The 26,694-nt window shown below is 46.4% G+C and overlaps 2 protein-coding genes across 7 annotated transcripts; one reads left to right on the forward strand and one right to left on the reverse strand.

The window, feature by feature from the left end:
* Positions 1-23,844, reverse strand: POLR3GL (RNA polymerase III subunit GL). Of its 4 annotated transcripts, none has more exons than XM_033416599.2 (9): positions 23,705-23,836; positions 20,538-20,700; positions 14,186-14,353; positions 13,716-13,845; positions 12,788-12,856; positions 12,390-12,446; positions 12,076-12,149; positions 11,838-11,951; positions 1-3,131 (listed from the first exon to the last, which is right to left on the reverse strand). In XM_033416599.2, exons 1-9 carry the CDS (start codon positions 23,731-23,733, stop codon positions 3,078-3,080), a joined length of 858 nt encoding a protein of 285 aa, XP_033272490.2. In that variant the 5' UTR covers positions 23,734-23,836; the 3' UTR covers positions 1-3,077. The 4 variants fall into 4 exon arrangements, with proteins under 4 accessions (XP_033272490.2, XP_049565280.1, XP_049565263.1 ...); XM_049709323.1 differs by lacking the exon at positions 1-3,131 and adding an exon at positions 11,034-11,548 and having other exon boundaries at positions 20,538-20,741; positions 23,705-23,844; XM_049709306.1 differs by lacking the exon at positions 1-3,131 and adding an exon at positions 11,034-11,548.
* Positions 21,867-25,829, forward strand: ANKRD34A (ankyrin repeat domain 34A). 3 transcript variants are annotated; one of them, XM_049709288.1, is made up of 3 exons: positions 22,536-22,853; positions 22,957-23,020; positions 23,403-25,829. In XM_049709288.1, exon 3 carries the CDS (start codon positions 23,519-23,521, stop codon positions 25,007-25,009), a length of 1,491 nt encoding a protein of 496 aa, XP_049565245.1. In that variant the 5' UTR covers positions 22,536-22,853; positions 22,957-23,020; positions 23,403-23,518; the 3' UTR covers positions 25,010-25,829. The 3 variants fall into 3 exon arrangements, with proteins under 3 accessions (XP_049565250.1, XP_049565245.1, XP_004285834.2); XM_049709293.1 differs by lacking the exons at positions 22,536-22,853; positions 22,957-23,020 and adding an exon at positions 21,867-22,472; XM_004285786.3 differs by lacking the exon at positions 22,957-23,020 and having other exon boundaries at positions 22,537-22,853.
* Positions 25,830-26,694: the final 865 nt, after the last annotated feature.

The raw sequence follows: 26,694 nt of genomic DNA on the forward strand, positions 1-26,694 counted from the left end.
TTATTATTTTTATTTTTTTCTTTTTTGGTACGCGGGCCTCCCACTGTTGTGGCCTCTCCCGTTGCGGAGCACAGGCTCTGGACGCGCAGGCTCAGTGGCCATGGCTCACGGACCCAGCCGCTCCGCGGCATGTGGGATCTTCCCGGACCGGGGCACGAACCCGTGTCCCCTGCACCGGCAGGCGGACTCGCAACCACTGCGCCACCAGGGAAGCCCCCGACCATCAAGTTATTTGAATGCAGCTACCGTTTTTTTTTTTATCTCTGCAGCTCCCATTACAGTTCGTATCCAAGTACACGATCATAATGTAGTAAATGTTTGCTGAATATTCAAACCAACCCTCATTCCTTATGATATGCTTCAGCAGTTCTGTTACTTCCTTGTAGAGTAATAACAGATTGATGGCGCAATTCCACCTCTAATTGAAATGATTTTTATTATTCCGAAAGGAGTGACTAGGAGTGACTAGTGATGAGAAACCCTGAGATGGCAGAGGTTAGAGTACGTTCTGATTTCTGGTTCATTTAAATCTGCAGACAAATCTAGTCCTAGCCCTTATTTGGGGGTTGGCTTTTCTATGGACCTCCACATAGTAATTCCAGACCTCAGGCTCTTGGAAGTTCATAAAATCAATGTAAATTGAACAGAAAGTAGGATTGAAAAGATTCTTTTCCACTTCAATCTTTGTCTGCATCTATCTTTCATTCTCAGCAGCTCTTTTGCTCTCTACTGGCCGTTGTCGTTTTTTTTTTTTTTACCAAGGTGTCAGTCTCTAGCTCTGCTGCCATGGTGACTGTGACCTTTACTCTCATCTCTGCCTCCTTTTCTTACCTGTTCAAGAATTTAGTGCCTCCGCCCTTTTTCAACTCTGTGACCAGAAAACTAAGTCAAAGTTGATGGAAAAGTTTTTCTGGAGCTTGTTTTGCAGGGACTGGAGGGATAGACCAAGGACAAGAGCAGGCCAGAGGGCAGGACAAAGAGATGGAGAGACCATGGAGCACAAAAGCCTGGTTGTTTGTGTATACAGCCTGGCTACTGGTACGTGATATGAGAAGGGGATGGAGAGGGTAGATAACTTACACCCAAGGTCTGATAGAGATTTGATCCTTGAAGGGCCAGAACATATGCACCTCCTCCTGATACCCTAATACCTCAAATCCAGCACTGGCCAACAGAACTTTCTGTAATGATGGAAATGTTCTATATTTGCCCTAATACGGTAGCCACTATCCACATGTGACTAGTGAGCTCTGAAATGTGGCTACTCTTCCTGATGAACTGAATTTTTATTTCTGTTTATTTTAAATTTAGTTAGCTCCCTGTGACTAATGACTATCATATTGAACAGCACAGCAAAATCTGAGGGAGGAAGGAAGGAAGCAGCTATAGCTGTTCAACCAGAGGAAACGCATCCCTCCCTTAGAGCACAAAAGTCTCCACTGGACTTCCTTTTGCCTTCGATACACAACTTCTACCCCACCCCAGGACATCTGCACATAGGCTTGCTTAAGTACTCTTCCTTAGGTCCCAGCCCAGCTGTTTCTCCACTTAAGTGGGTGGATACCTTGGGTCATCCTTTCCTTTGCTCTTCTCATATGACTTTTAATTTTTAAAGAGCTATAACCTACATGTACAGCCATTTGAGGAGATCCAGTTCTTAGTATCATTTATTCATTAGGCCCAATCTGGTATAGGAAGATCTGAGAGAAGACAGAAAGAAAACTAAAGAGAGAAAAGAGCTAGAGAAAGTAAAATTAACAAGGAAAGAACAGATACTTCCACAACCAGGATTCTTGGCTACCTTGATAACTCTGAACAGACTGGAAAAACAAGGATATAACTTGGGTTGAGGCATTGGGAGGGAAAAGTATGGAGAGAAGATCTGACCAAACACCTGGTCAACAAAAAACAATCACCTAAGAGCTGAAGGTTATGAAGTGGGGTAAAAGAGTTACTTTTGCCCAGTTCTTTCAGTAGTATACAGACCCCTTCCTAGTATTTTTTCCTCGGACTATGCCTAGGTGATGGAATGCATAAGATGGATAAGGAGAATGTTTTACTGACCCTCTGACGGCCCCTGTCCCAAGCATCCTGACCTCAATAGTTCTGGAGTGGAAAGAAAGAAATTTTGCCCCATACTCTGTTCTGCTTCTACGTTCACTTCCATTTCCAAAGCTGAAAAACTCCCTCTCAGAGATGACTGCAGAACCAGGGCTGCAGCTCCTGGCCCGATAGGTGAGTCTATAGCCTAGAAGAAGTTCAGGGATCAGTCTCCCTATACCATTAAGGAGAAATAGTATAGTGTGGTAATTAAGCACAACACCAACTGGAGCCAAACTATCTAAATTCAAATCCTACTTCCACCACTTAACTAGCTGTGTGACCTTGCAACTTGTTTAACCTTCTCTGTGCTACAGTTTATCTGTAAAATGGGAAAGAGTAATAGTAACAACCTTAGAAGTGAGGATTTTAAAAATATATATGGGGAAGGGACGCACCATGGTGGTGGTGGGAGCACATGTGGCGGCTTCGGGGCCCGCGTGGCGGCTGGCGGGGCTGCAGGAAGAAGACGCTCCCCGCCCGCGCCCCAACCTGTGAAAAGGGGTCATGCACCCTCCTCCCGTCACCGTGCCTTCATTTCCGGCCGCCCCACGTGGTTTATCCCCACCTTCTCAGTGATGATTGAGGCTGGATTTTCATCACTTTCAGTTATTTCCAGAATGCAGCCACTTTTCCCAGTTCTTGGGGAGAACACTGAACCCCACTTCTGGATGTTCCCAGCCACAGACTGTGATCCACATCCAGTGAGGAAACTCCACTCTTTGTGCAACTACTGAGTGGCTACTGACTGGCTTCTGACCAACAGAATACAGCAAGTCATGGGAGGCACTGGAAAGAATGATGCTGACTGAACCAGAATATCCATGATGCTTTAGAGGTCAGTGACCTTTGAAGACGTGTTTGTAGAGCTCACCCACAAAGAGTGGGACCTGCTGGACACATTGCAGAGAAATATGTACATAGATGTGATGCTGGAGGACATCCATTGTCTCATCTTCTGGCAAAAATAGTGACCATTAAAAGCAAGAAATAATATCCAGGCAAGTTATTTTCCTGGTGATCCAATGTAGCTGTAAGAAAATAGTAAAGTTCTTTAAGTGTGAACCCTGGTCATCCACATGTGAAACCTGGGAATGAGGAAAAATGAAAGACATTCTCACACAAAAGCTGAAGGAGTTCAGTACTATAATACCTACCCTTCAAGAAATGCTAAAGGGAGTACTGGAGGATGCCAGTAACTTGAGGCCGTATGAAAATATAAATTTCTCTGATAAAGTGTTCCAGGACTGACGCCCTCCTCAACCCCAGCACCTATAACACGGATTTGATTGAACTAACCTGGTGATGCACCTGCTTCCCAACTAGGATGTGACATCTGATTTCTCACTGTCTTCAGCTCCTGTGTTCATGGCTTGCCTCAGCATATTGGAGGCACTTATGTGGTTCCTCAGTGAGTTGTGTGCCTTCCAAGGCCAACCACTTGGTGACAAAAACATAACTTCTTTACTTCTTTTGTGAATACGTGGCCTCACAAAGGCTGAAATATTTAGTGAAAATGTACTAAGGACATAATTTCTTTTTCACTCCCTGACCTACACTCTCAGTCACTGAGGCATGTGGTAAAACAACAGGGAATCAGAGTCATGGTCATGACTTGGCTGGGTCAAGTTCTAGGCCATGTGGGAAGACTCCTCTCTCCTCTGAGAAGAGACTTCTGCTTCAACCAACAGGGAGACGCTGCTCTTATGGTCTGAACTGAAACCCCATAAATTCATATGTTGAAGTCCAGACCCTAGTACTTCAGAATGTGACTGTATTTGGAAATAGGGCCTTAAGAGAGGTGATGAAGTTAAAATGAGGTCATATGGCTGGGCCCTAATCCAATGTGCTGATGCCCCTATAAGAAGAGAAGATTAGGACACAGACATGCACACTCAGCTCGTAGAGGAAAGTCCATGTGAGGACACAGCAAGAATGTGGACAGGGGCTTCCCTGGTGGTGCAGTGGTTAAGAATCTGTCTGCCAATTCAGGGGACACGGGTTCAAGCCCTGGTCTGGGAACATCCCACATGCCGCGGAGCAACTAAGCCCGTGCGCCACAACTACTGTGCCTGCGCTCTAGAGCCCGTGAGCCACAACTACCGAAGCCCATGCACCTACAGCCCTTCCTCCGCAATAATAGAAGCCACTGCAATGAGAAGCCTGCGTGCAGCAACGGAGACCCAACACAGCCTAAAATAAAATAAATTTTTTAATTAAATGAAAAAACAAAAGAATGTGGCCATCTGCAAGCAAGGGAGGGAGGGCTCAGAAGAAACTAAACCTGTGGACACCTTGATCTTGGACTCAAAGCCTCCAGAACTGTGAGAAAATTAATTAAGCCTCCCAGTCTGTGGCATTTTGTTCTGGCAACCCTAGCAAACTAATACAGCTTTATTTCTCCTAAAAAGAGTGTGTGTATATATATATATGTATATATATATATATATATGTGTATGTGTATATATATATATATATGAAGAGTTAGAACAATGGCGAAGTTATTTTGCTTGTTATCTAAAATAAAAGAGGAGGCATATTCACCACCACTGCCTTGATTAGCTCACTCCCAGGCATGTCCTCAAATTTGTTCCTCCTCTCTGACCTATCATAAGTAACACCACTCTCTCTTTGCTTCTCTTGATTCCCTTCCTGTGTTGGGGGAGCAAAACAGTCTGAGAAGAGGTCACTGTACAGAGGCTGACTCAACCTGTAGTTAATTTTGTGGTGGGAGAGGTGGCCCACTATTGGGACTCCCACCCCCAGGCCAGGACAGGCCCTCTGCACACCCCCATGCTATAGCTCTGGGACCACTAGAGTTTTCTCTCTCATACTCCCAGCGTGCTTCACAGGCCTCTGGAGTAACTCTATCACCTTCTGGGAATTCATTAATTGAGCTTTCTTAACTTTTCAGTATACAACTCCAGGGGAAAGCTTTCCACCATTTGGAGTGATAAACTGAGAAACAGAGAGTGCTGTTTGTGACACTACAAAGAACTCTCAGACTCCTTATTTGAAGGTATTGCATCTTATTTAATTTATTTCCCTGAGGTGGGCTAGACTGAGTAGCACAAAAGCCAGTGGAGGCCCCACTGATGAGGCCCAATTTAGCCTATTTAGGCTATTCCTGTCTTGTCCTGACCTTTCCCTTGGTGTGACCCTGCTGTACTTTCTATGGAGCCTGTTACGAAAAGGATGGACAGACTGAAGACTGGGATTTTTCTGACTACCAACTGATTGGTCATCTCCAGGCCATGGAGTGATGGAAGAAGGAAGAGGAAAGGCAGAACATGGGGACAGAATTGTGACACCCATGGGCCTTGAGTCCTGGAATGTCAAGCAAGGTCCATTCTCATTCCCTGTTGGGTGATGGAGCTGCTGACCACCTCTCCAAGTCAATCAGATGGTCGGTAAACAGGTTCTTGGAAATGTCTGGCTGGGTACCCAGCTAAGATATTTTTAACCTCATGGACAGATGGATAGGGGAAGGATTTCAGTTGCTGGGAGGGGAGGCGGGGTTCAGGAGCGTGAGAACTGTGTTTCCCTTATATGGTTCTGTGGCTAAAGACCCCTCCCTCTCCAGTTTACCTGTCTAAATTCTGACTTCCTCCTTCATCTATCCAGGCTCACAGCTTCCTTCCTTCATCTCCTGTTCTCCCATTTCTCTCTATGCGTGGGCTTTCATGCTTGTCTCATCTTCCAACTCTGAGGAATCTTTGGTTTCTGTTCCAGACCCCAAGATGTTTTTAGCTCCATATCCCTGAAGATCAGGGAAAAGGTGGTTGGGCAGGGACCAATGGCTCCTTCTCTCCCGCTGGAGAAAGGTGTCACCTGCCATTGGTACCCAAAGGGCTTCTCTTCAGTTCTACCTCCCCAAGCTGTCCTGCAGGAGAGCTCCATTCTCCCCTGTAACCTCATGAAGCTCACTGCCCCCAGCTCTTGGGAACAGAATTTGAGACCTTGGAAGCCCAGATTTGGACCACATACACCTTTGGGAAGTGGAAGAAATGTTGATAGAGGTCAGAGGCAGCAAACCAAGGGCCCATAGGTGGAATCAGCTTGCAGGCATTTAGAAACTTGTATAGCTTCTTCCTAAATATTTGAATTGGTTGTAAACATTAAAAAACCAGATCTCACTAAAATCTATTGTTCTGGCTTCCCTTAAAAAGCAACCACATTTGGTAACACTGAGCCCACATTCCTTCATGGCATCAACCTGCTAGAGCTAAAAGGGTCAGGCAGACTTATATCTGCCAGTTCTCACCACTCCCTATTGCATTACACTCACCTGCTTCACTCCTTTATACCCTTGGCTCTTGTCTGGTGTTAAGGTTTTTGCCTTAGGTTGTCACCTCTGCTCTAAGTAGAGTTTCTTCTCAAATATTTCCTCTGAAGGACCCCTAAGATTAGGGAAACTGAATTTTCCCCCGGGCTTCTGGAACAGTCCAAAGTAGCCTGTCACAAGCCAGAAATGTCTTTGAAGTACCCGGTTTATGTTTAAAAAGTGCAAATTTTGATTCACACTGCATAATATATTTGTGTAATTTTAGTATAAGAATAATTTATCTTCCCCCAGCAAATCTTAAAAGTAAAATTGACATTCTGGAAGGTGTGTAGTCTGCGGCTCCAAATATTCCTCACCACATCACCCATTGATAACCTAATTTAAGTAGCATAATGCTAAAGACATGAGGCAAAGAGAGACATGGAAAGAAAGACGTGGTTAGAGAGTCAGAAAAGGAAAGGAATCTGAAAGACAATAAGAGAGTCTGAGTGACAAGCTCTCTTTCTGGCTCTCAGCCACCCCTCCTGACCTGGCCCAGTCCAGCTCCTGAGAAGTTTATAAACATCCCTGATAGCTCTGGACAGGTGTTAGAATGGTGGCTCGGGATGGAAAGCAAGTCTCAAAACAGGAGCCAAGTAAGGGAGAGGTGAGGGGCCAACAGCATCCAAGTATGGTCAGACAAGAAACACTGTCCAAGGGCCAAGAGAGAGGCTTGGAGACAGGAAGCAGAGGGCTGAGAAAAGGACCGGTCAGCATTTGGCCTTCCTTTCACTGACCCCATCTTTGTTTCACATCCTCTTACCATCCCTGCCCACGAAAAATGAGGTAAAAGAGTTACCTTGACCTCCTTAGTTGAGGGAATTTCCCCTCTAGAATGGCTATTTCTCTGGCCATAGCAGAGCATAAGGAGGATGAGTACCAGGGCTTCTTTCCCTGTCCACATGGGATTTCATCTATTCTCTCCAGGATAGGAAATACCCCAGACCTGTGTCCATGACTCAGGTTAGTTTGTCCCCCCAATCCTTTTGGGTAAGGCAAAGACAGGTCTAACCTCCTTCCTATTCTAGCACTATTAAGGCTGCCCTGAGTGTAACAGAGAACATAAGACACAGGATTTGGATATTTCTCCTTGTCTATTTTATACCGAGGGAAATGGAATTAGAGAATGGAGAAGATTCAAGGAGAGGCGGGGGTCCAAGTCTTGGGAACCTCAGCCCACAGCTGAGAATTCCAGGAGGAGGAGAGGTTTGAGAATGAAGAACAGTCCCAGAGTCAGAGGTCACCGGGGCATAGCCCCTCCCTGCATTGGTCAGGACTGGGTCTGAGGAATCCCTGGATTCCTTCCCCCCAAATTTTGGGTGCCCAGGGTGATCGCACTTAGCCTCTCAGGTCCTGCAATTAGGGTTGGATCACTGTCTTTCCACTGACTCCCATTAGAGTTGCAGGGGGAACCTCCCTTCCCTCCGGAGTACAATGGCAAATTAAGTCCTGTTGGGAATAAGGCAAATAACTTTCTGAGGCGATACTAGGAAACTAGAACTTGTTATTTCCCACTTTCTGGTCCCAAATGACCTTGGAGAAAAAGTGAGTCTCAGTAGGGGAAAGGTCAGTGGAGAAAGGGTCACCACTGGTCTGGCCAGATTAGCTAACTGAACTATTCCTGTCTGGCTCATTTCTCTTCTCTGTCCTCTGGCCAGACATGCTACGTGAGGGGAGATAGGGAGGACCTGCCCCACAGGCCCCTTCCTCAGTCAGAAATTCCTTGGTGGCCTGCTTGATTTGAGTCCTGGCTTGCTGATCGTGACCTTGAACTCTGCTGCAGGGGTGTCTCCTTCCTTGCTAGTTAATGGACTTGCTGATCCTTCTGCTACTTGGGCTGAAGCAGGTTCCTGGAAAGGACTGGCTAGTTGCCTGAGGTATGTTTAGCCTGCCCAACTGAGAATAAGGTGGGGAAATCCAGCAGACGGAATGAATTCAGCAAAAGCTGGACACATCCTGACCTTTGTTCTCAGAACCATCTGGATTCTTGCAGGTGGATCAACGTCAGCTTGAAGGATTTCCTAGTGGACATCTAACTCAAATTCTCTTTCATACATGAGGAATTTGACGCTTGGAGACTACATGACTTTCCCAAGGGTACAAAGCTATGGAGTGGTGAAACTAGGACCATAAACCAGTGCTTTGCCCAGTTGAGATGGCAGCTTTTCCCTTTGGCTTAGTTCTTAAACTAGCCTAGGCCTACAAGCCACCCTTCGTTCCTTTCAAAGTTCAAACAGCAATAAAAATGAATTGAGGAAAATACATGTCTTTACCTCACCAACCATGGGTGTCCTGTCCACCCAATATTTGACCCTCCAATTTTCTTTGGTCTCTACTCCCAATCTTCTAAACTGCATGCTATAACCAGGTCTCTCATTCAGCCCTCCCTCAAATCACTTGAGTCCCTGAGCTTAAATTTGCAGACCCCCATCTCAAGCTTCCTGCCCGAGGTGGGAGGGGACCAGTAGGCTAGGGATGGAACATGGGGTATGGAAGGACAGGATTCTTGACTGAGAACCTACCCTGCCTGGGGCCAGAGCAGCCTAGGCTGTGGGCATGGGAGCAATCTATTCAACATAAGCAGGCACGCAGTACAGGGCTGAGCAAGAACCACGTGGGGCCTCTCTAAATGTTTACAAGTAGTGCTTGGACCTCTACCCTTTCAGGTGGTCCTCCGGAGGACTAGCAGCCCTGACCCTATTTACTGAGTCTTAGGCTCCTGCCTCAGCCTGCCCAATAGAACCTATGGAAAGTAGGGGAAAGGTCAATGGAAACAGTCTAGCTCATTCCTGGAACTGTTCCGGAATCTGGGGAAGCTGCTGGGTCCCCTGTCTCTGGCTTTGTTCAGCAAGGTCACCTGCCAGGAAGGGCAGGAGGCCAGATAGGAAAGAGTCCAAGAATGGTCTGGTCTCTCTGACACTTTGTCTTTGAGGAAGTACAACTGATCCCAAGAGGCCACTCTAACCTTTATCCTTCCCCTGTTTCATGGGAAAAGGATGTGTGTGTATAGAGGTGGGGGCAGGGGTGTGTTCAGTTCTCCTCTACTGTCTCTTGTCTAGAATCTTCTTTGTTCCCACTCTTTTGAGTACACATGCTGGCATTAGGTGGGATTTAGGAGGTCAACTGTGCCCCCAACATAGACACAAACATAGTTAACCAGATTAGGTCTGGTATGTGTGTATATGCAGAGGAGAAAGGTAAAAGGAGATTTTCCAGGGTCTTCTATTTTTGTTTTCTGCTAATTTCTCCCTAGCTACAATCACAGGCTACAGTGTGACTATGGGAAACCCCAGTGACAGGTCCCCTGGCCCCTCCCCCTACTCCACTCACACAATACCTCAGAGAACTAGAAAAGGGAACACATCAATCATCCAAATTGCTCAATAACTCTGGAATGTTCTATTTCTATTCCTGTTTCCTTCTCTGTTCTCTTGGCTCCTACCTTAACATCTACTACCACACCCAAACCAGGCTTTTAAGGTGCTTTCCCTCAATGGAGTCACAGCCCCTATTCATTCTTTACAATTGGGTCAGAAATATCTAACATTAGACTGCCAGTCTCTATCACTTGATGCCATAGGGAATTCAGTCTGCCTACCTGAATATGGCTGGGGAATTTCTTGAAGATTCTCCTACATCCCATCTTCATGGCTTTCAAATGTTTAGTAAGGTTGCTATGACAGCATCCCAGCTATCTGTTCCTGCCTCCTTATCCAGTCCCTATTCTGGACATGCAGCTTGCCCGTGACTGTTGCATGTCAAGTGGCTGGAACCAATCAGTACATCTAGGGCTTCCTCGGAAGCCAATCAGAGCCCAGGGAAGTGACCTCACCCAAGGGAGAACTGTGTGGGTGAGAATGCACCTCTCAGAGCTGAGTGTCCCTAAGTCACCCCCTTCCTCTGCACCCTCCTTACTTCCTGTAAAGCAACACTGCCTGCCCCCTCCCCCTCCCCACAAGAAGGGAGTGAGAGAAAGGCTAACTAAATTCCACAAAGGAAGAACTAAATTCCACAGAAGGGAAACTGCAACTCAGCCACACGGCAGCTTCCGGAAGTGGGGAATAGGATATTTAGGGGGCTCCTGCTTCACAGAGACACCTTTCAAAGTGGGGTCTCCAGGGCCTGGAAGAGGGCGAGTGTGCTGAAGAAGAATCGGCACTTCCTCCCTACTCCCTCCCCACACCTGGCTTTCTTGACTCTCCCCACAAAAATAGTTGTAATCATTCCTTGTAAACAAGGACAAGATCAAGGTCAAGCACGGGTAAGTGAGGGCCTGTGTCCCTGTGAACACATGTGAACACACGTGAATCATGTCGTCCCCACTGCCTGAGGACCAGAAGCCCAGAAGCCAGCTGGTCTTCAGGGCGTGGGCTGTATACAACTCTCTCTGCGCAGCCCTGCAGATGAGCTCCTGAATGTGCCTTGGCAGAGCTAGATGGGGATTAGATGTCCCACCATGGGGGTAGGAGGGAAGGGGCAAAGGACAGGAAGGCTCTAACCCCCAGTGTGTCACACTGGACTCTTAACAGGTGAGGAGAGAAGAATGGCTTACTAGGCATCCCCTTCATTCCTCCAGCCCTCTCCCACTAGGTTTCACCCTGGACAGAGAGACAGATAAAAACATTTTATTTAAAAATATAAAACTGGCCTTATTCCTCCCAACTGCTCGCACCCCCAATTATCTCCACAAAGAACTATAAATGGGTAGGGGCATGTGCACAGCTGTCTCAGCTCTAATGATTCCAGTCCTTCTTTCGACCCTCCTTTCTCACTTTCATACAATTAAGACATTGGTCCTTTGTCCTTTCCCCAAGATATCAGAGGTGATACAATACCACAGGAGAGAGGGAGGGGAAGGGTAGAAAAGAGAGCTATCTGTTGTCACTCTCTATTCCTATCTCCAGGGACCAAACAGGTTATCTGGATTCTGAGCAAATGATTTGCTTGTCCACAAAACCTAATAATAGGGGACAGCTACTCTCTGTGTCCTAAATCAAGAAAGATATGAACGTCCAGGGTATTGTTTAGAGTCCTTCTTCAGTATATAGCCTCATCCATATTGTCATCACTGTCACCCCCAAAGTCCTCTCCATTGTCAAAATATGACATGATGTAATCAGTTTCCTGAAATAGAAAGAAAGAAAGGAAGGAAGAAAGGTATGTCGGCACGCTTTCAGCATTCTCCTTCATCCCTGTGTACCAGTCCCCTTCCCTCCCAATCGCAGCATTCCAGGCCTATAGTTCACTCTGCATTCAAGCTGTAGTTCACTCTTGAGAAGAGCCTAGGGACAGGTAAAGTGGAGGGCGCTATCCTTTGGGGGCACTATCTCCTTTGGCCCTCCAGCCTTCTGAAGTTGAGATCCCCAGAGCTTATGAGTGGAAGAAAGGGGGAATGAAAGGAGGTCCCCTTCACCTCTTCATGCTCTTCTTCATCATACTCCTCTTCTTCTTCCTCTTCCTTCTCTTCTTCTTCTTCTTTCTCCTCATCTTCCTCTGAAGTCACTTCTTCTTCCTTCTTCTCCAGGGTCTTATGTGAGGATGAATAGGAAGAGAAACTCAGCTCACAGAAGGGAAAAATTGAGGCACACATGGGCCAAAGGGGAGGAATGAATCTGGGGCCCAGGTGGTCTCTATGCGCATTTCTTCCTTACCTCTAGTTTCTGTATTGTCTCCTCCTTATCTTCTGTGGTCTTAGGGGGCCTCTTGGGGAGTAGAATGGTGGTCCCTGGTGAGAGGATCAAAAGGTGAACCATCAGAGCAAACTTCCTAGATGGCTTTCTACCCCACCCTCTTGCATAGACCATGTCACTCTGCTGCCCTCATGTGGCCACCATGGCACCCAGCAACAATACTGGGTAGACTGGGTAGGTAGGAATTGGGAGGGCAGGCAAGACCACCAGCAGCCTTGGCCCTACAGCTGATGAAGGAAACCTCTCCTTTCCCTCCTTTTTCCAGATACACTCACGCTCCTTCTGTAGCTTCCGTACTCGGATCTTTAGCTCCCGGGGTAGACGTCGCCAATCTAGGAATAGCGGGAATGAAAAAGTCAGCAAGACTCTGCCCTGGGGTGTCCTATGAATGATGACTCTTTGAAAGGACAGGTAAGGATCAGGGTTAAGGGTGAGGAAGGAAGGGGCTGGGTCAAAGCTGCTTGGAACAAAACTGTGGCTTGGATGCCTCCAGAGGAGTGGGGGCCATTTAATAGGTTTTTAGGTAGAGTCTGAGAGTGTTTTGGAGCACATCTAAGGCTCCTGAATAGGGTGAAGGTGGAGACGTAGGAGGGTGGATAGGGTGGTGGCTTGTGGCTTGAGGCATCTCAAGCATTTGAAAGAAGGGAGGTCAATGAAAGGGTCCATCACCTACCAGGGTTCCAATCTATGGCGTTGTCAATCGGCCCTGACATCTGATATTTGTCTGAGTAACGCTCCACATCTGAGGGATCAGAGGTCAAGGGTCAAAGTTTTATCCTTTCAGAGCCCTAGAACAGGGTTCTTCCTGAGGTCCAGCCCTCTCAAAACTCAGAAATTGCCTTTTTCCTCACCCCAGACCCAGAGCCCAGGGGGTCAGCTTCCATGAGGACCTTCAACACTCTTCTAACCCGTCCTTTCGCCACCTCAAATTACAATGTTTTTGTTATCTCCCTTAACGCAAAGGCATGGCTATATTGACTGGTAGTGTGGTACAGTGGAAAGTATACTAGAGCAAGAAACGAGGGTTTCAGTGTTCCCTTTACTCCTCGTTAATGGGACTAACTTAGGCAATTGTTTCATCTCTCTGAACTTTAGCTTCTAGGGCTTAGGAGGAAAGCACTGGTTGTCAATACATTGAAATACTGTACTTCCACACCAGTTGGTAAATATCCACTATCCCAGACCTCCTAAGTACATCCTGTACTCCAGTCCCTCCTGGCTCCCTGACCTCTCATGATCCACAAACCAAAGGGGTAATATTTTAATTACAGGGCTTCTCAGAGACCCTGTTCTCAAGTTCTTCTGATTGGTTGGTACCTGCAATATCCAGATTGTTAAAAAATTTTAATACATCTCCTCATTTCTATCTGTAAAATGGGCATCTTAATACTTAACCTCCTACTGTCCAAGACTACTGTGAGATTCAAAACAAACCATGGATACCATAATGCATTTCAAATGCAGGGGTAATTACTGTGATCTCCCCAGTTAGGCAGTGAGCTTTCTGTGCCTCTTCTGGCCTCTCTGGGCCCCAGCGGTGCTAAGTATAGGGCACTACTCATGGAAGGCACTCAGAACATGATACTAGCATTCCAACTGACCTCTCTTGGGGACAGCAGGCCGGATGAAGTAGGGGAGCTGCCTCATGGCCCCTCGAAGCTCCTGCTTCAGTGCCAGGACATATTCCCCTTCCTCTCCTGAGGGCAGAGGCACTGGGCGGAACTCCAAGGGCTAAGGAGGCAGAGGCAATGGTCAATTCAGGGAGAAAATGCTGGAGTACAAATCTGGGAGGGCCTCTCCTCTCCCCACAATTCAATCCAATGCTCCCACTGAGCAGAGGACCAAGGCAAATGGGTGGAGCAACACAGCATTTTGAAAGCTGGGGAGCTGAGAATGTAAAAAGTGAGGGTAGACACTTCCTTGTCTGGAAAACATCCCATATAAGGTGGGAGTATACAGACAGGGAGGGGCAAGATGAGGATGATTTTATGATGGCTCAGGAAGAATCCAGGATCATACACAGTCAGCCAGGGGCATATGGGAATCTTGGGAAAGGAGGGCAGACACTCACAGGGAAGAGTGGAGAAGGCTGCAGGGTGGGTGGGGGCAAAGCATCCCCCTTCCCAATGCCCACAGCCTCCATGCTGAAGGTCAACTGGCCACGGCCACGACCCCGGCCCCCACCCCGGCTGGCCATGATGGAGGGGGCCTGGGGATTCAGACATCCAATAGGAAAAACCTGATAAAGACAAAAACACAGAGAAAAAGTACAGTAGAACAGACAGGAAGCCAGGGAGGTACAAGACACTCAATCTTTTCTCCCAGAGACCTGAAAAGCCAGCTTAATTCAACAAATTTTGAGAAGGCATAGTGCCAAGCAAGGTATTTCTAAAAATATAAAATATGGATGAGACACGGTTCCAACAGGACAGATAATTGTAATATGGTGTGACTGTAGCGCAATGAGGAAAGTGACTAGACCCTTGGATAAAACTTTCCTACGCCCCTAAGTTAATTTGATGTTTATCACCATCTGCATATCTACATATGATCTTTGAATTCTTTCTCTCCCTCACTTTCCAAACCCAACCAGGCCTAAACTCAATCTAATGCAATGCATTTCAACAAAACATTTATTAAGCATCTACCATGAAAAAGGTAGTGTGCCAGACACTGGGAGGGAACAGGAATGAGTCATCAGTCTCACTGTCCTTTGATTGGGGGTGGGGATGTATGTGATAAGAGCCATTACAATCAAGTTGATCTTTTTAAACACCACCTGGAAACACAGAATCTTAGAATGGAAGGACCCATGGAGTCTTCTAGCCCAAACACCCTCCCAGTACAGTACTATCCTCTGTAAGTTGTTGGTCATTCAGCTTCTGGTGGCATTTTCCTAAAGAGAGGGTGTCCATTTTCCTCTCCAAGGCAGCCCATTCCACTGTGATGAACTGAAAGTTCCTCCTGCTACCGTAACTGAACTTTGCCTCTTGTCATTATTTTTGAGAAGCCAGTCAGATAGCATGGGGGATAAAGTCATCAAATGAAAATGAAACTTGAAGGAAATGAAATCCCAGTAGCAGGGAAGATACCTAGCACCCAGATCTTGGCTCCTAATACCATTTTCCAATAAAAGGAACCAGGGCTTCTTGGAGAAATGGCTGATTCTAGGACTGGGGCAGGAAATATACAAGATGAGACTGAAGCATCTTGTAGTGCCAGAAAGTAAGAAAGTGCTCAAAAACACAACACACACATTGATGGGGCTGTGTCAAAGGGGCATAAGAGTCGACTGAAAGAGCTCCCAATGGCCAAAGCCTGAACAATTTGAGCAATAAAGTAGTATTGGATTATAACACCAAAGTGTAAAATAAATATCCAAGAGACCATACTGATATAAATAAACGTTTGAACAAATTAATACGTGGCAGAGAAAAAACAAATTTCTCATGCAGAATTCCAAGTAAATTATGTAGATTCCACCCTAAAAAGGGAGAGTGTAATTCCCCACTCCTTAAGTATGGCCTGTGTTTAGGGAATTTTGTCCAAAACAATTTTGGAAAGGTGGGGGGAGTAACTTTACAGTGTAGAAACTGGACAAGCATTACTTCAGTCAGATGACCAAGGTTTCAACATGAACAAAATTAAATCATATTGTTAGTATGTACCCTTAATATGATGTGCTATCCTCTTCCCCCAAACTGATAACCCCAGTCTAATCAGGAGAAAAAAGCCAACAAATTCCAATAGAGGTGCATCCTATAATATATCTGACCAGTACTCTTCAAAACTGTCAAGGTCATCAAAAACAAGGAAAGGTCACACTTCCACTGTAAAAGAGAGAGAGCTGTCCTAGCGGTGACCTTCATAAAAACAAAGAAAACCATTCCTTTTGTTTTCTCATTATAGAAGTAGTATATATTTATTCTAGAAAATTTGGAAAAACATAAAGGTATATATAAAAATACCTATTATTTCATGACCATGATGTAGTAATAATCATTATTAGTATTTGCATATGGATCCTCTCAATTTCAGTTATGTGTGTATACATACATATACATATATGTTTGTGCATGTAAGTATATGTATGTATAGACATATTCCATACATAACAGGGCCATGATAACTAAATATAATGTGGTATCCTGGATGGGATCCTGGAACAGAAAAAGAGCACTAGGTAAAACTAAGGAACTCCAAATCAAGTATGGACCTTGAATAATTATAATGTATCAATATTTGTTCATTAATTGTAACAAGTATACCATATTAATATATGACATTAATAATAGGGGAAACTGGTGCCAGGGCATATGGAAACTTTTGGTACTATCTGCTCAGTTTTTCTGTAAATCTAAAACTGTTTTAAGAAATAAATTTTCTTAATAAAAAAAAGCAAGAAACTTGAGTAGCAATTCAAAATTCACAGTTTCTCAGACATTCCTTGTCTTTCATTACCCTGACAGTTTTAAGGAGTACTGGTTAGGTGTATTATAGGATGTTCCTCTGTTTGAATTTTTCTGATGTTTTTCTCTTGATTAGACTGGGGTTGTGTGTTTCAGGGAGGAAGATCACAGAGATGAAGAGCCATTTTCATCACATCATATTAAGGGAACATACTAACAATATGTTAGCTATGGAGCAACAAGAGACAATATAGTATAGAATTATGATCTCTTAAATTAGTGATTCATAATATAATTCCTCCCACGGAAAGCTAAGAGGACTGGGATGGTGAGGGGAGGCTTTAGGAATCACAAGGTCTCAAGTTTGGAACAGACCTTAGATATCATGTATTCATTCATTCATTCTTTCAACAAATATTTATTGAGCATCTACTATATGCCAGACATAATGCTAGACAATGGGGATCATACTGAATCCTCTACTTTAGACCTGCATCCCTCCTTTGATAAACCATATTTAGTAAATTGTTATCCACCTTCAATTTAAACTTTTTAGTAAGAGAACTCCCTCTCTCACTTTGCAGGTCATTCCATTTTTGGATATTTGTTCTTCAATCAATATTCAACAAATAAAACAAGAAATACATGGCTCAACAAAATGCACTCCACTAAAGATTAGTTAGGGGGAAAAAAGATTTTAAAATATGTACAAGGTAATCTGTTTTGTCAAACACATACACCCACCCAGATATATGAATTAAAAAGTTGTTCTTGAAGGATATACAACAAAAATTAACATTGGTTAATTGGAGGTGATGGGTTTTGGGAGTTTTTTGATGATGTGTATTTTATGGGTTTTTTTTTTCCTGTACTGAATAGGGGCTGCTTTTGTAATAAGAAAAAATATTCATTAAAAAATTAAAAATATAGTAAAACAGCATAGTAGATGAGATTAATAATATGCAGCAGGAAGGAGAGGTGGGAAAATGTGTGCCTGAGGAATTTGGAAAGTTTCAAGTCCAAGTGCCAAGAAAAATGTCAGGAAAAGATGGCTGTTAGTTAATAGATTAAACTGTGATCTGACTTAAAGAACACATTAGAGGAGAGAGGATGTCTTATGAACACTAGAGAAGTAGTAAGAATTTGCCACCATGTCTTCAAGCCCTTTCAAGGGAAAAGACACTCTAACTAGACTGCTTAGATGTCTTTCCACCTGATAGATACAGTTCTAGCAGTGGACACACGAGCTGTTTTGACTGCAAAGCAGTGAGGAGTTAAGAAAAGGCCATGAACTTTCAGGTTAGACAAATCTAACTCCATTTCCACATACTAACCAAGTGACCCTCAAGGATGTGGGGTAAAAAGAAGACAAAACTTTAGTTAATTAAGGCACTAAACTGGTTGGGAAACTGTAAACTATCTGTACCCCACTCAGCTCAGGAATCTACAATGAGTCTCTTCTATTTAAGATTGTGATTGAGTCTAAATTCTTGAAGATGTTTAAGGTTTCCCATCACCTGGTCCCAGACTGCTCCTCCATAAACATCAACCCTCCCTAGTGTTTACCCCTGTACTCTCCTTCCCCTGCAAACAACAACATCTCATGTACATTATACTCATTCCCAATTAAGCATAACTGTGTGATGTGGTAGAAGTTACTATGAAGCAGGTTTCAACAGAACGTACAGAAAAACAATTACATCAAATTTAAGAAAGGCAGTATATGTAGCGGTTAAGAACATGGATTTGAATCCCAGTTCAGTCATTTTCTAGCTATACAACCTTCAGCAATTTATTTAATAACTGTAAACCCATTTCCTTATCTGTAAAATGGGAATAATAATAATTTAAAAACCATCTAAATTCATTCAATGAATACTTACTGAGTTCTTATTAAGTGCCAGGCACTGTTCTAAGTGCTAGGGATGTATCAGTGAGCAAAATGGACAAAAAACTCCTGCACCCATGGAGTTTAAATGGAGCTTACATTCTAGTGGTGTTCTCAGTATACAAATGTTTCAAGCCATGAGACTGGGTGAGATTCCTAAAGGAGTGGATGTGAAGAGAGAAAAGAAGAGATCCAGGGACTGAGGCCTGGAGCACTCTAATGTTTACAGTTTGCTATAATTGTAATAAATAAGACAAGGAGTTAACACTCATATTAGAACTCATGGAAATCCAAACGAAAAAAAATCACCCCAGTAGAATAAATGTGCAAAGAACATGAATAGAATAAATGTGCAAATAGGCAATTAAGGAAAGAATAGCCAATAAAACCATTCTTTACCTATCAAATTGACAAAGATTTAAAAAATAATCAGGCTGCCATGGGTTTTTTTGAGATGGACACTCTCATACCTTACTGGAAGGACTATAAACACAGTCTTTTGGGGGAGCAATTTGACCCCTTGAATCTACAGCCTTTTAAAAGTTTATATCCTCAACCCAGTAATCCCACTTTAAACACTTATCCTAAAGAAATCATCAGATATATAGTCAGAGATATAAGTAAAAGCATGTTTATCAAAGAGCTATCCATGGTAGCACAAATTCTGAAATAACCTAAATGGTCCAACAAAAAAATGAATGGTTAAAAAAAAATCAAACATCCATCTTAGACCATTATGTAGACATAATAATTATTTCAAATAATATTTAAAGGCAGAAAATGTTCACAATATAATGTAAAGTGGGGGAAGCATGATATAAAGTTGTATTTGTTGTATGGCCCTATGTGTGTAATATATATACAAACACACAGATGTATACATATGTATACAAGCAGAAAATAACTTGAAAGGATACATATTAAAATAATAACACTATATCACAGTCATGAAATAATAGATATTTTATACCTTTATGTATTTCCAAGTTTTCTAGGATAAATGTATATTACTTCTATAATCAGAAAACAAAAGGGATGATTTTCTTTATCTTTAAGAATGTTACCACTAGGACAGCTCTTCCTCTTTTACAGTGGAAATGTGGATTGCATTTTGTTGAGCCACGTATTTGTTTTATTTGTTAGATACTGATTGAAGAACAAAGTGAGATAGGAAGTTCTTTTACTAAGAAGTCTAAACTGAAGCTGGATAACCATTTACTAAATATGGTTTATCAAAGGAAGAATGCATATCTAAAGTAGAGGATTCACTATGATCCCCATTGTCTAGCATTATGTCTGGCATATAGTAGATGCTCAATAAATATTTGCTTAAAAATGAATGAACGAATGAATACATGATTTCTAAGGTCTGTTCCAAACTTAAGACTTTGTGATTCCTAAAGCCTCCCCTCACCATCCCAGTCCTCTTAGCTTTCTCCCTTCTCTGGACTGTGGGAGCAATTATATTATGAAACACTAATTTAAGAGGTCATAATTATATACTGTATTGTATTTTGTTTTATCTTTTATTAATTTTTCCCTAATTACATCAGGAGTTTAAATTCTTCCTCCCCAATTAATTCCATCCAATTAACCTTTATTGGGCACTGTGTATTAAATATTAGAACCTGCCCTACAAAACCTTATATTCTAAAAAGAATAGAAACATTAAAGAGGGATTGAGCACTAAGTGCTCCAACAGAGGTATGCCTACAATGCTATCCTCAGACTGGGGAACAATTAATTCTGCAAAAAAAGGTGAACCAGGAAAGCTACAGGTAAAGGTAACATTTCATCAGAGTCTTGATAGATAACAGGAGTTTGTCGGGCTCTTAACAGTAATAGATTTAGGGGAAGCTGACCCCATAGCAAAGAGTCAGAGGTACCAGAGTGAGTCTTTCACTTTCTCCTTTAATATAACTCCCCTTTGCGCGAAAGAAAACTACGGTTCTCTGGCATAAAATCCACAGAGCAATGGGAGCCCAGAGGAAAAGGGTAGGGAACTAGAAGCGGGCTGATCCAACAGGCTGCCGGAAAGCGTTGTCTATCTAGCAGCTTGGCCTTGGTGAACTAGTTCGAAAGGTGTGGAACGGAACCAGGTCAGAGCCACCAAGTCGGGGCCTTACCTGCTGCCCCTCCCCCACGCGGAAAACACGCCGCAGCCAACTTGAAATTTGCTGGTCTTCCTCAAGCTGTTGGCGTTCTAGGTCCGCCTCCCAGAGCTCCCCATTGGTGAGTTCTCCCGGCCAATCTTGGAGAAGCCGAGGAGGGAGGTCCGCCCACTTGAAGCTGAGGAGTGGAGGGAGGGAGAGAGTTCGCCGGAACTCAGGCTAGAGAAGCCGGGTGAGGAGAGAGATGGAGTTGCAGAATCAACCAAGGGTCAGTCATTTCACACCTCATCTCAGATGGAGGATCCCCTTGGCTAGCGACAGTTCACAGAGGGAACCTGACTCTCACATCTCACCGAGGGACTCTGTTGAGGGAGCTTACACAGAGAAATAAACCTCTGTGAAACCTGCTTCTTAGGCGTCGTTCTTTTTGTGACTCTGTCTTCACACTGGGCCTCTCCTTCTTTACTCCAACCTTCCCTTCAATCCTGCACTGCCTCCCTCCAGCACCACCAATGAATATTTCTTTTCTAGAAAAATATTTTCCTGTGGATTGCTGCCATGTCTGTGAGAAGATGGAAAGAGGGTTTGGGAAAGGAAGGATTAGGAATCAGATAACCAGAGTTGAGGAGACAGGGAAGGAATCCAGTGTTTCCTGCATTTCCCACTGCCTTCCAGTTCCTCCTAGCCCTTGGTAAAAGGGGGCACGGGAGGAGGAGTCCCACTTCGCAAAAAAAAAAAACAAAAAAACAGAGGGAAAGAGTTCAGAGTAGAGATAGAATCTAGGAGTTAGTTAAGAACAATAACCCAGACGTCAGGGAAAATGGCCCTGGGAGTGAAGCCTCTGGACTGGGAAGGCTGTAGGTGGAGTGGCAAGCACAAAGTCTTTGGAATAGGACAGAAACAGAGCTGTGAGGCTTTGGAGAACTTACTTAACTTTACTAAGTCTCAGTTTCTTCATCTATAACAAGAAAATAATTCCTACTTTATAGTGTTGTTGTGAGGATTGGAGATAATGAATGTAAAGTACTTGGCACATGGTTGGTTTCCAATAAATGGCAGCTAGTAAAAATGGGTGGCTTCCCTGCAAATATTTCTCTCTCCCCCTTCTCCAGGAACATTGTATCTTGTGTCTGGTGGCCTCCAGCCTCTGAATTACCTCAGGTGAGTTTTCTAAATCCTTAGGATTTTTTCCTCACTCCCCCTCCCACTCCCCCTGATGCCTTCCAGCTGGACACAAACTCATTCCTAAAATATGCAGATGGAAGCTATGGTAACCATGGAGACAGGGCAGATGGTGAGGAGAGGCAGAGACAGACAGTGAGAGAAACCGACTGCTACAGACAGGGAGAAGAAGACTTTAAGGAGCGATTCAAACAGAGACCTTTAAGTGAGATGGAAAAATAATGATTCTAAGCAAGACTGAGAGTAAAGAGATGCAATGAGAGAGGATGTGTTACAAGGTTCACTCTTCTCTGCCCCTTTTCTATCTCTCTCCTTCCCACCCCTCCAAGAATATGGAGAGGAGACAACTGGGAATGCCCCTTGCTGTATCTAAAAATGATCCCAGATATCCAACCTCTTCATACTTATCTAAGAGGTCTGTACAAGAGAGCTGAGGTCCAAGTTTATTTGTGGTACATGTTCCGTTTTGGGGGAGGTGGAATGAAGATGTATCGCTGTGTGACTCCAGCTCCCCCTGACATTTAAACTACGAGAAGGCAGCCACAACTCTTGCCTCGCTCTGCACAGTAAGGACCCCGGCTGTGGATCGCCATCGCCTCTCTCCACCCCTCTGCACAGTGTGCCATGTGCTGTGTGTGGCAGGTCAGTTCTGGCGCACAGGCGCGCATCAACACACCAAGCTCGGAGAATGGGGATCTGCTGAAGCTCAACGAAGAACTAGGATGGTCCCAGTCTGGGTCGCGGAGGAGTCTCCTAAGGAACACTTAGGTTTGTTGTGACTGAGGGGAGGTCGGCTAAGCAAGGGAAGTCAGGATTGGAGCCTCTAGCTTTTGAGGGTTTATGTGTGCATGAGTGGGGTAACGGTTTGGTGCCCGACGCCCCCACCCTCAGAGACTAGGCTATAAATAGAGAGGCAGAGCTCCGCCCCCCCCCCCCCCCCAGCTTCTCTCCTCCCGAGCCGGCGCTGTGCCCGGGGCGCACCGGGAGGAGGGACCAGGATTCTGTGCCCGGGCGCAGATACTGACACCCAGGGAATCCGGGTGCCCACCCCCACGCCATGTGGGCCCCCAGGAACCCGGCTCCGCCACCCCAGCTGCCCCGTGGCCCTGGCCTCAGTCCTGGCCCGGAGGAGATTCTGCGGACTTACAGGTATCTATTTGGGTGCACAGCCTGGGAAGGGGAAAGAGCAAGGAGTGATGGGGAATGTAGCAGGGGCAAAAGAAACCCGCAATTCTCCCCCTACCCGTTTTAGGTCCCAAACGCAAGCTGCCTCCCTCCCCCCATTCAGTTTGTGGGGCTGTGGCAACCTAAAAGAGGTTAGGAATGGGACTGTGTGTGAATGTATGGGTGCATGTGTGTCGGGGGGTGGCGTTCAGCATCCTAGGAAGGGGGATTCCAAGTACGGATAAGAAAAGGGGGATGCTGGAAAGGTCTGATAAGCCGTGGGGTGAGGGTGGCGGTGCGGATATCCCTGCGCGTGCACGTACGCATTTGCACTGGCGCTCGTCCTTCAGTGCGGGTGCACCCTTCCCACCTCCTCAGGCATGCGCTGGGGGGATGGGGGCGGCTCAAGGCAGGAGTTAGAAGAAGGACTGTGTGCAGTGCCGGGGAGATCTCCCCCGCCCCACGCCGATCCTTCCACCAGTGCCTCAGTTTCCCTGCCTGAATCAATAAATAAGATCTTTCTCTCTTTTGCAGGGATTGGCTTCGCCACTGAGCTTTCGGGCCTCTGCCAGCCACCACCCCCACTCCCCTAGCCATCCTCGGCAGGTCCCAGTCCCGGCTCCATCGGTGCTTTCGCCCCAGCGGCAGCTATGCTGCACACCGAGGGCCACGCTCTTCTTCGGGCCGTGGGTCAGGGTAAGCTACGCTTGGCCCGTTTGCTTCTGGAGGGGGGCGCCTACGTGAATGAGGGTGATGCCCAAGGGGAGACTGCGCTAATGGCGGCCTGTCGGGCCCGCTACGACGACCCCCAGAACAAGGCGCGCATGGTACGCTACCTTCTGGAGCAAGGCGCGGACCCCAACATCGCAGATCGCCTAGGGCGCACGGCGCTTATGCACGCTTGCGCCGGCGGCGGGGGCGCAGCGGTGGCCTCCCTGCTCCTTGCCCATGGCGCAGACCCTTCAGTCCGAGATCACGCTGGCGCCTCGGCGCTTGTCCACGCCCTGGACCACGGGGATCGCGAGACCCTTGCCACGCTGCTGGACGCCTGTAAGGCCAAGGGCACGGAGGTCATCATCATCACCACCGACACCTCGCCCTCGGGCACCAAGAAGACCCGGCAGTATCTCAATTCCCCACCGTCCCCGGGGGTGGAGGACCCCGCTCCCGCTCCTCTTAGCCCGGGGGTCTGCACGTCGCCGTCGGAAATCCAACTGCAGACTGCAGGAGTAGGAGGACAGGGATTGTTATCCCCTCGCACCCAGGAAGAAGAGGAGAAGCGGGACGTATTTGAATTCCCTCTTCCTAAGCCCCCCGATGACCCCTCCCCTTCTGAGCCACTCCCCAAACCACCCCGTCATCCTCCAAAACCACTCAAAAGGCTCAACTCCGAGCCTTGGGGCCTAGTGGCCCCTCCTCAACCGGTCCCTCCTGCCGAAGTGAGGCCGGGGATTGAGCGCCTGACCACCGAATTCAACGGCCTGACCCTGACAGGTCGACCGCGTCTTTCCAGACGTCATAGCACTGAAGGCCCAGAGGACCCGCCCCCGTGGGCGGAGAAAGTGACGGGTGGGGGTCCTCTCTCGCGCCGAAACACAGCGCCAGAAGCTCAGGAGCCTGGCCCCCCTTCAGGGCTGAGGCAGAAACTGAGCCGCATGGAGCCGGTGGAGCTCGATATCCCCGGAAATCTTTGCCCCGACTCGCCGGAGTGCAGCCGCCCGTCCCTGGAGCGCCGCAGATACAGCGCCTCCCCGCTGACCCTCCCTCCAGCCGGCTCTGTTCCCTCCCCGCGCCAGTCCCAGGAGAGTCTGCCTGGGGCTGTGTCTCCGTTGAGCGGGCGGAGGCGGAGTCCAGGGTTGCTGGAGCGGAGGGGCTCGGGGACGTTGCTTCTGGACCACATCGCGCAAACACGGCCTGGTTTCCTGCCCCCGCTCAATGTCAGCCCCCACCCTCCCATCCCTGACATTCGTCCCCAACCCGGAGGTCGGGCGCCTTCGCTGCCCGCCCCTCCCCAGGCGGGGGCGCCAGGCTCTCCCAGGACCAAGCGCAAGTTGGTGAGGCGCCACTCCATGCAGACTGAGCAGATCCGCCTGCTAGGGGGCTTCCAGAGTCTAGGCGGGCCAGGGGAGCCTGGGCGCTGAGAGGAGTGAGAGGAACCAAGGAGGGTGGGGATCAAGACCTTGGGAAGGGTGGAAGAACCAGCTCACACACACACCTCGGACATAGGGGTCTGTTGCATGTGCTCATGGGCTCGGCGCACGCACACATGGGTAAACATGTGTCTACAAGCACAGTACTTGCACTTGCAGGGAAGGGTAAGTACTCTTATTGGTCATATAGACACATGCACTCATGCCCTGGCCACTTCACATGCATATGGGAATTACTCACACACCGGACCATTTGTGCTAGGGCCCCAAAAGGGTCCCAAGCTCACTTGCATTTGTTCAGAAGCGTTAGGGAGCCCCTACTTATGAGTAGTATCCAATCTCTTTGATCTCCTGCAATAGTAACCCCTTGCTTTCCATGTATGCCCTGCAACACAGCCCACTCATGATTTTGGACACTCTACCCTCTTCGTGAATATCCCACCCCCATTCTGCAGGTCTTGCTTCTCTCTCCAGGCTTGGCTCCTTGTTCACACCCTGCTTCCAGCCCTAACCACTTTTCAGGATATCTTCTTCACTCTCCTTGGGAATTTGCTGCAGCAATCCCCAGCCTCAGTTCTGCTGCTGCCCTTCCTGCTCTCAGCTTTACTTCTCAGCTTCCTGCTTTTTCTTCCCATCCTGTTCCCCCAACCAATACAACAGGTTGTCTCATTTTTCCAGGAGGTGGGTCATGGGCTCTAAGCTGCTGTTCTGTCTGTCTGAGCTTATGAACACCCCCACAGGTAGAAGTGGGGAGTAACCCTAAATCACTCCTCTCTCCACTCGACATATCAAATAAATGTGTTCAGAAGTCTCTGTTTGGTCACTTCTGCTGGGGGTGGAGGGTGTGGGGAATGAGGAATAGGGAGGGAGGGTGATGCTAACTATAGCTATAACGATCTAGGGGATACTTCGAGGTTCCAGCCACCTTCTTTCCAGGAGACCAACTGTGGTTGTAGAAGAAAAGGCAGGTGTCCCATGTCCTGAAGGTTTTATGCCATCTGATAGGTTTTCATTTCCCTCAGTCTCCCCTATGTCCATCCTCAAGTTCTTTAACTTAAGATTCCTACAAAGAATCCCTCCCTCCACCATCAGCAGATATATCCCAATAGATTAACTGTCCCTCTTTCAAGCTTCCTATGTCTTGACCACTCACAGTTTTTCCTTGGGGGCCTAACTTTTATCTCACCAGGTGCATTTCATTTTCTTCTACTTCTTGCTTCTGTTTTCTGTTTCCGCATCCTTGAGTTCTGAGCCACTGTAGGGTGGAGAGAGAGAGTGAGAGAGGAATCGTATAATCTCGCCTAGGTAAAAATGGTATGATAGTCAACTGACAAACAGCGTGTGTGTGTGTGTGTGTGTGTGCGCGCGCGCGCGCGTGCGCGTGTGCATGTAAGAGTAATTGGAGGAACCCAGCCTGACAGGTACCTGTGAACGAAGGTACCTGTCTTAATCTGTCCCCCTGGACCTTTCAGCTTGCTGGTTTTCTTCCTATAATCTAACTCTCCCTTGCTCTAATGAGAGGTATGGGAGCAACCCATTCTACTCTTCCTTACTCCCTCCCTCAACCTAGAATAGGTGAAATCAGAAAATGCCCCAACGATGTGGTATAACGAAAAGATTAAAATATTGGGGATCAGAAGATCTATGTCTGAACCCTCCTTTGCCATCTTCTGGCT

Source organism: Orcinus orca, chromosome 1 (assembly GCF_937001465.1).
Source record: "Orcinus orca chromosome 1, mOrcOrc1.1, whole genome shotgun sequence".
NCBI classification, from domain to species: domain Eukaryota; kingdom Metazoa; phylum Chordata; class Mammalia; order Artiodactyla; family Delphinidae; genus Orcinus; species Orcinus orca.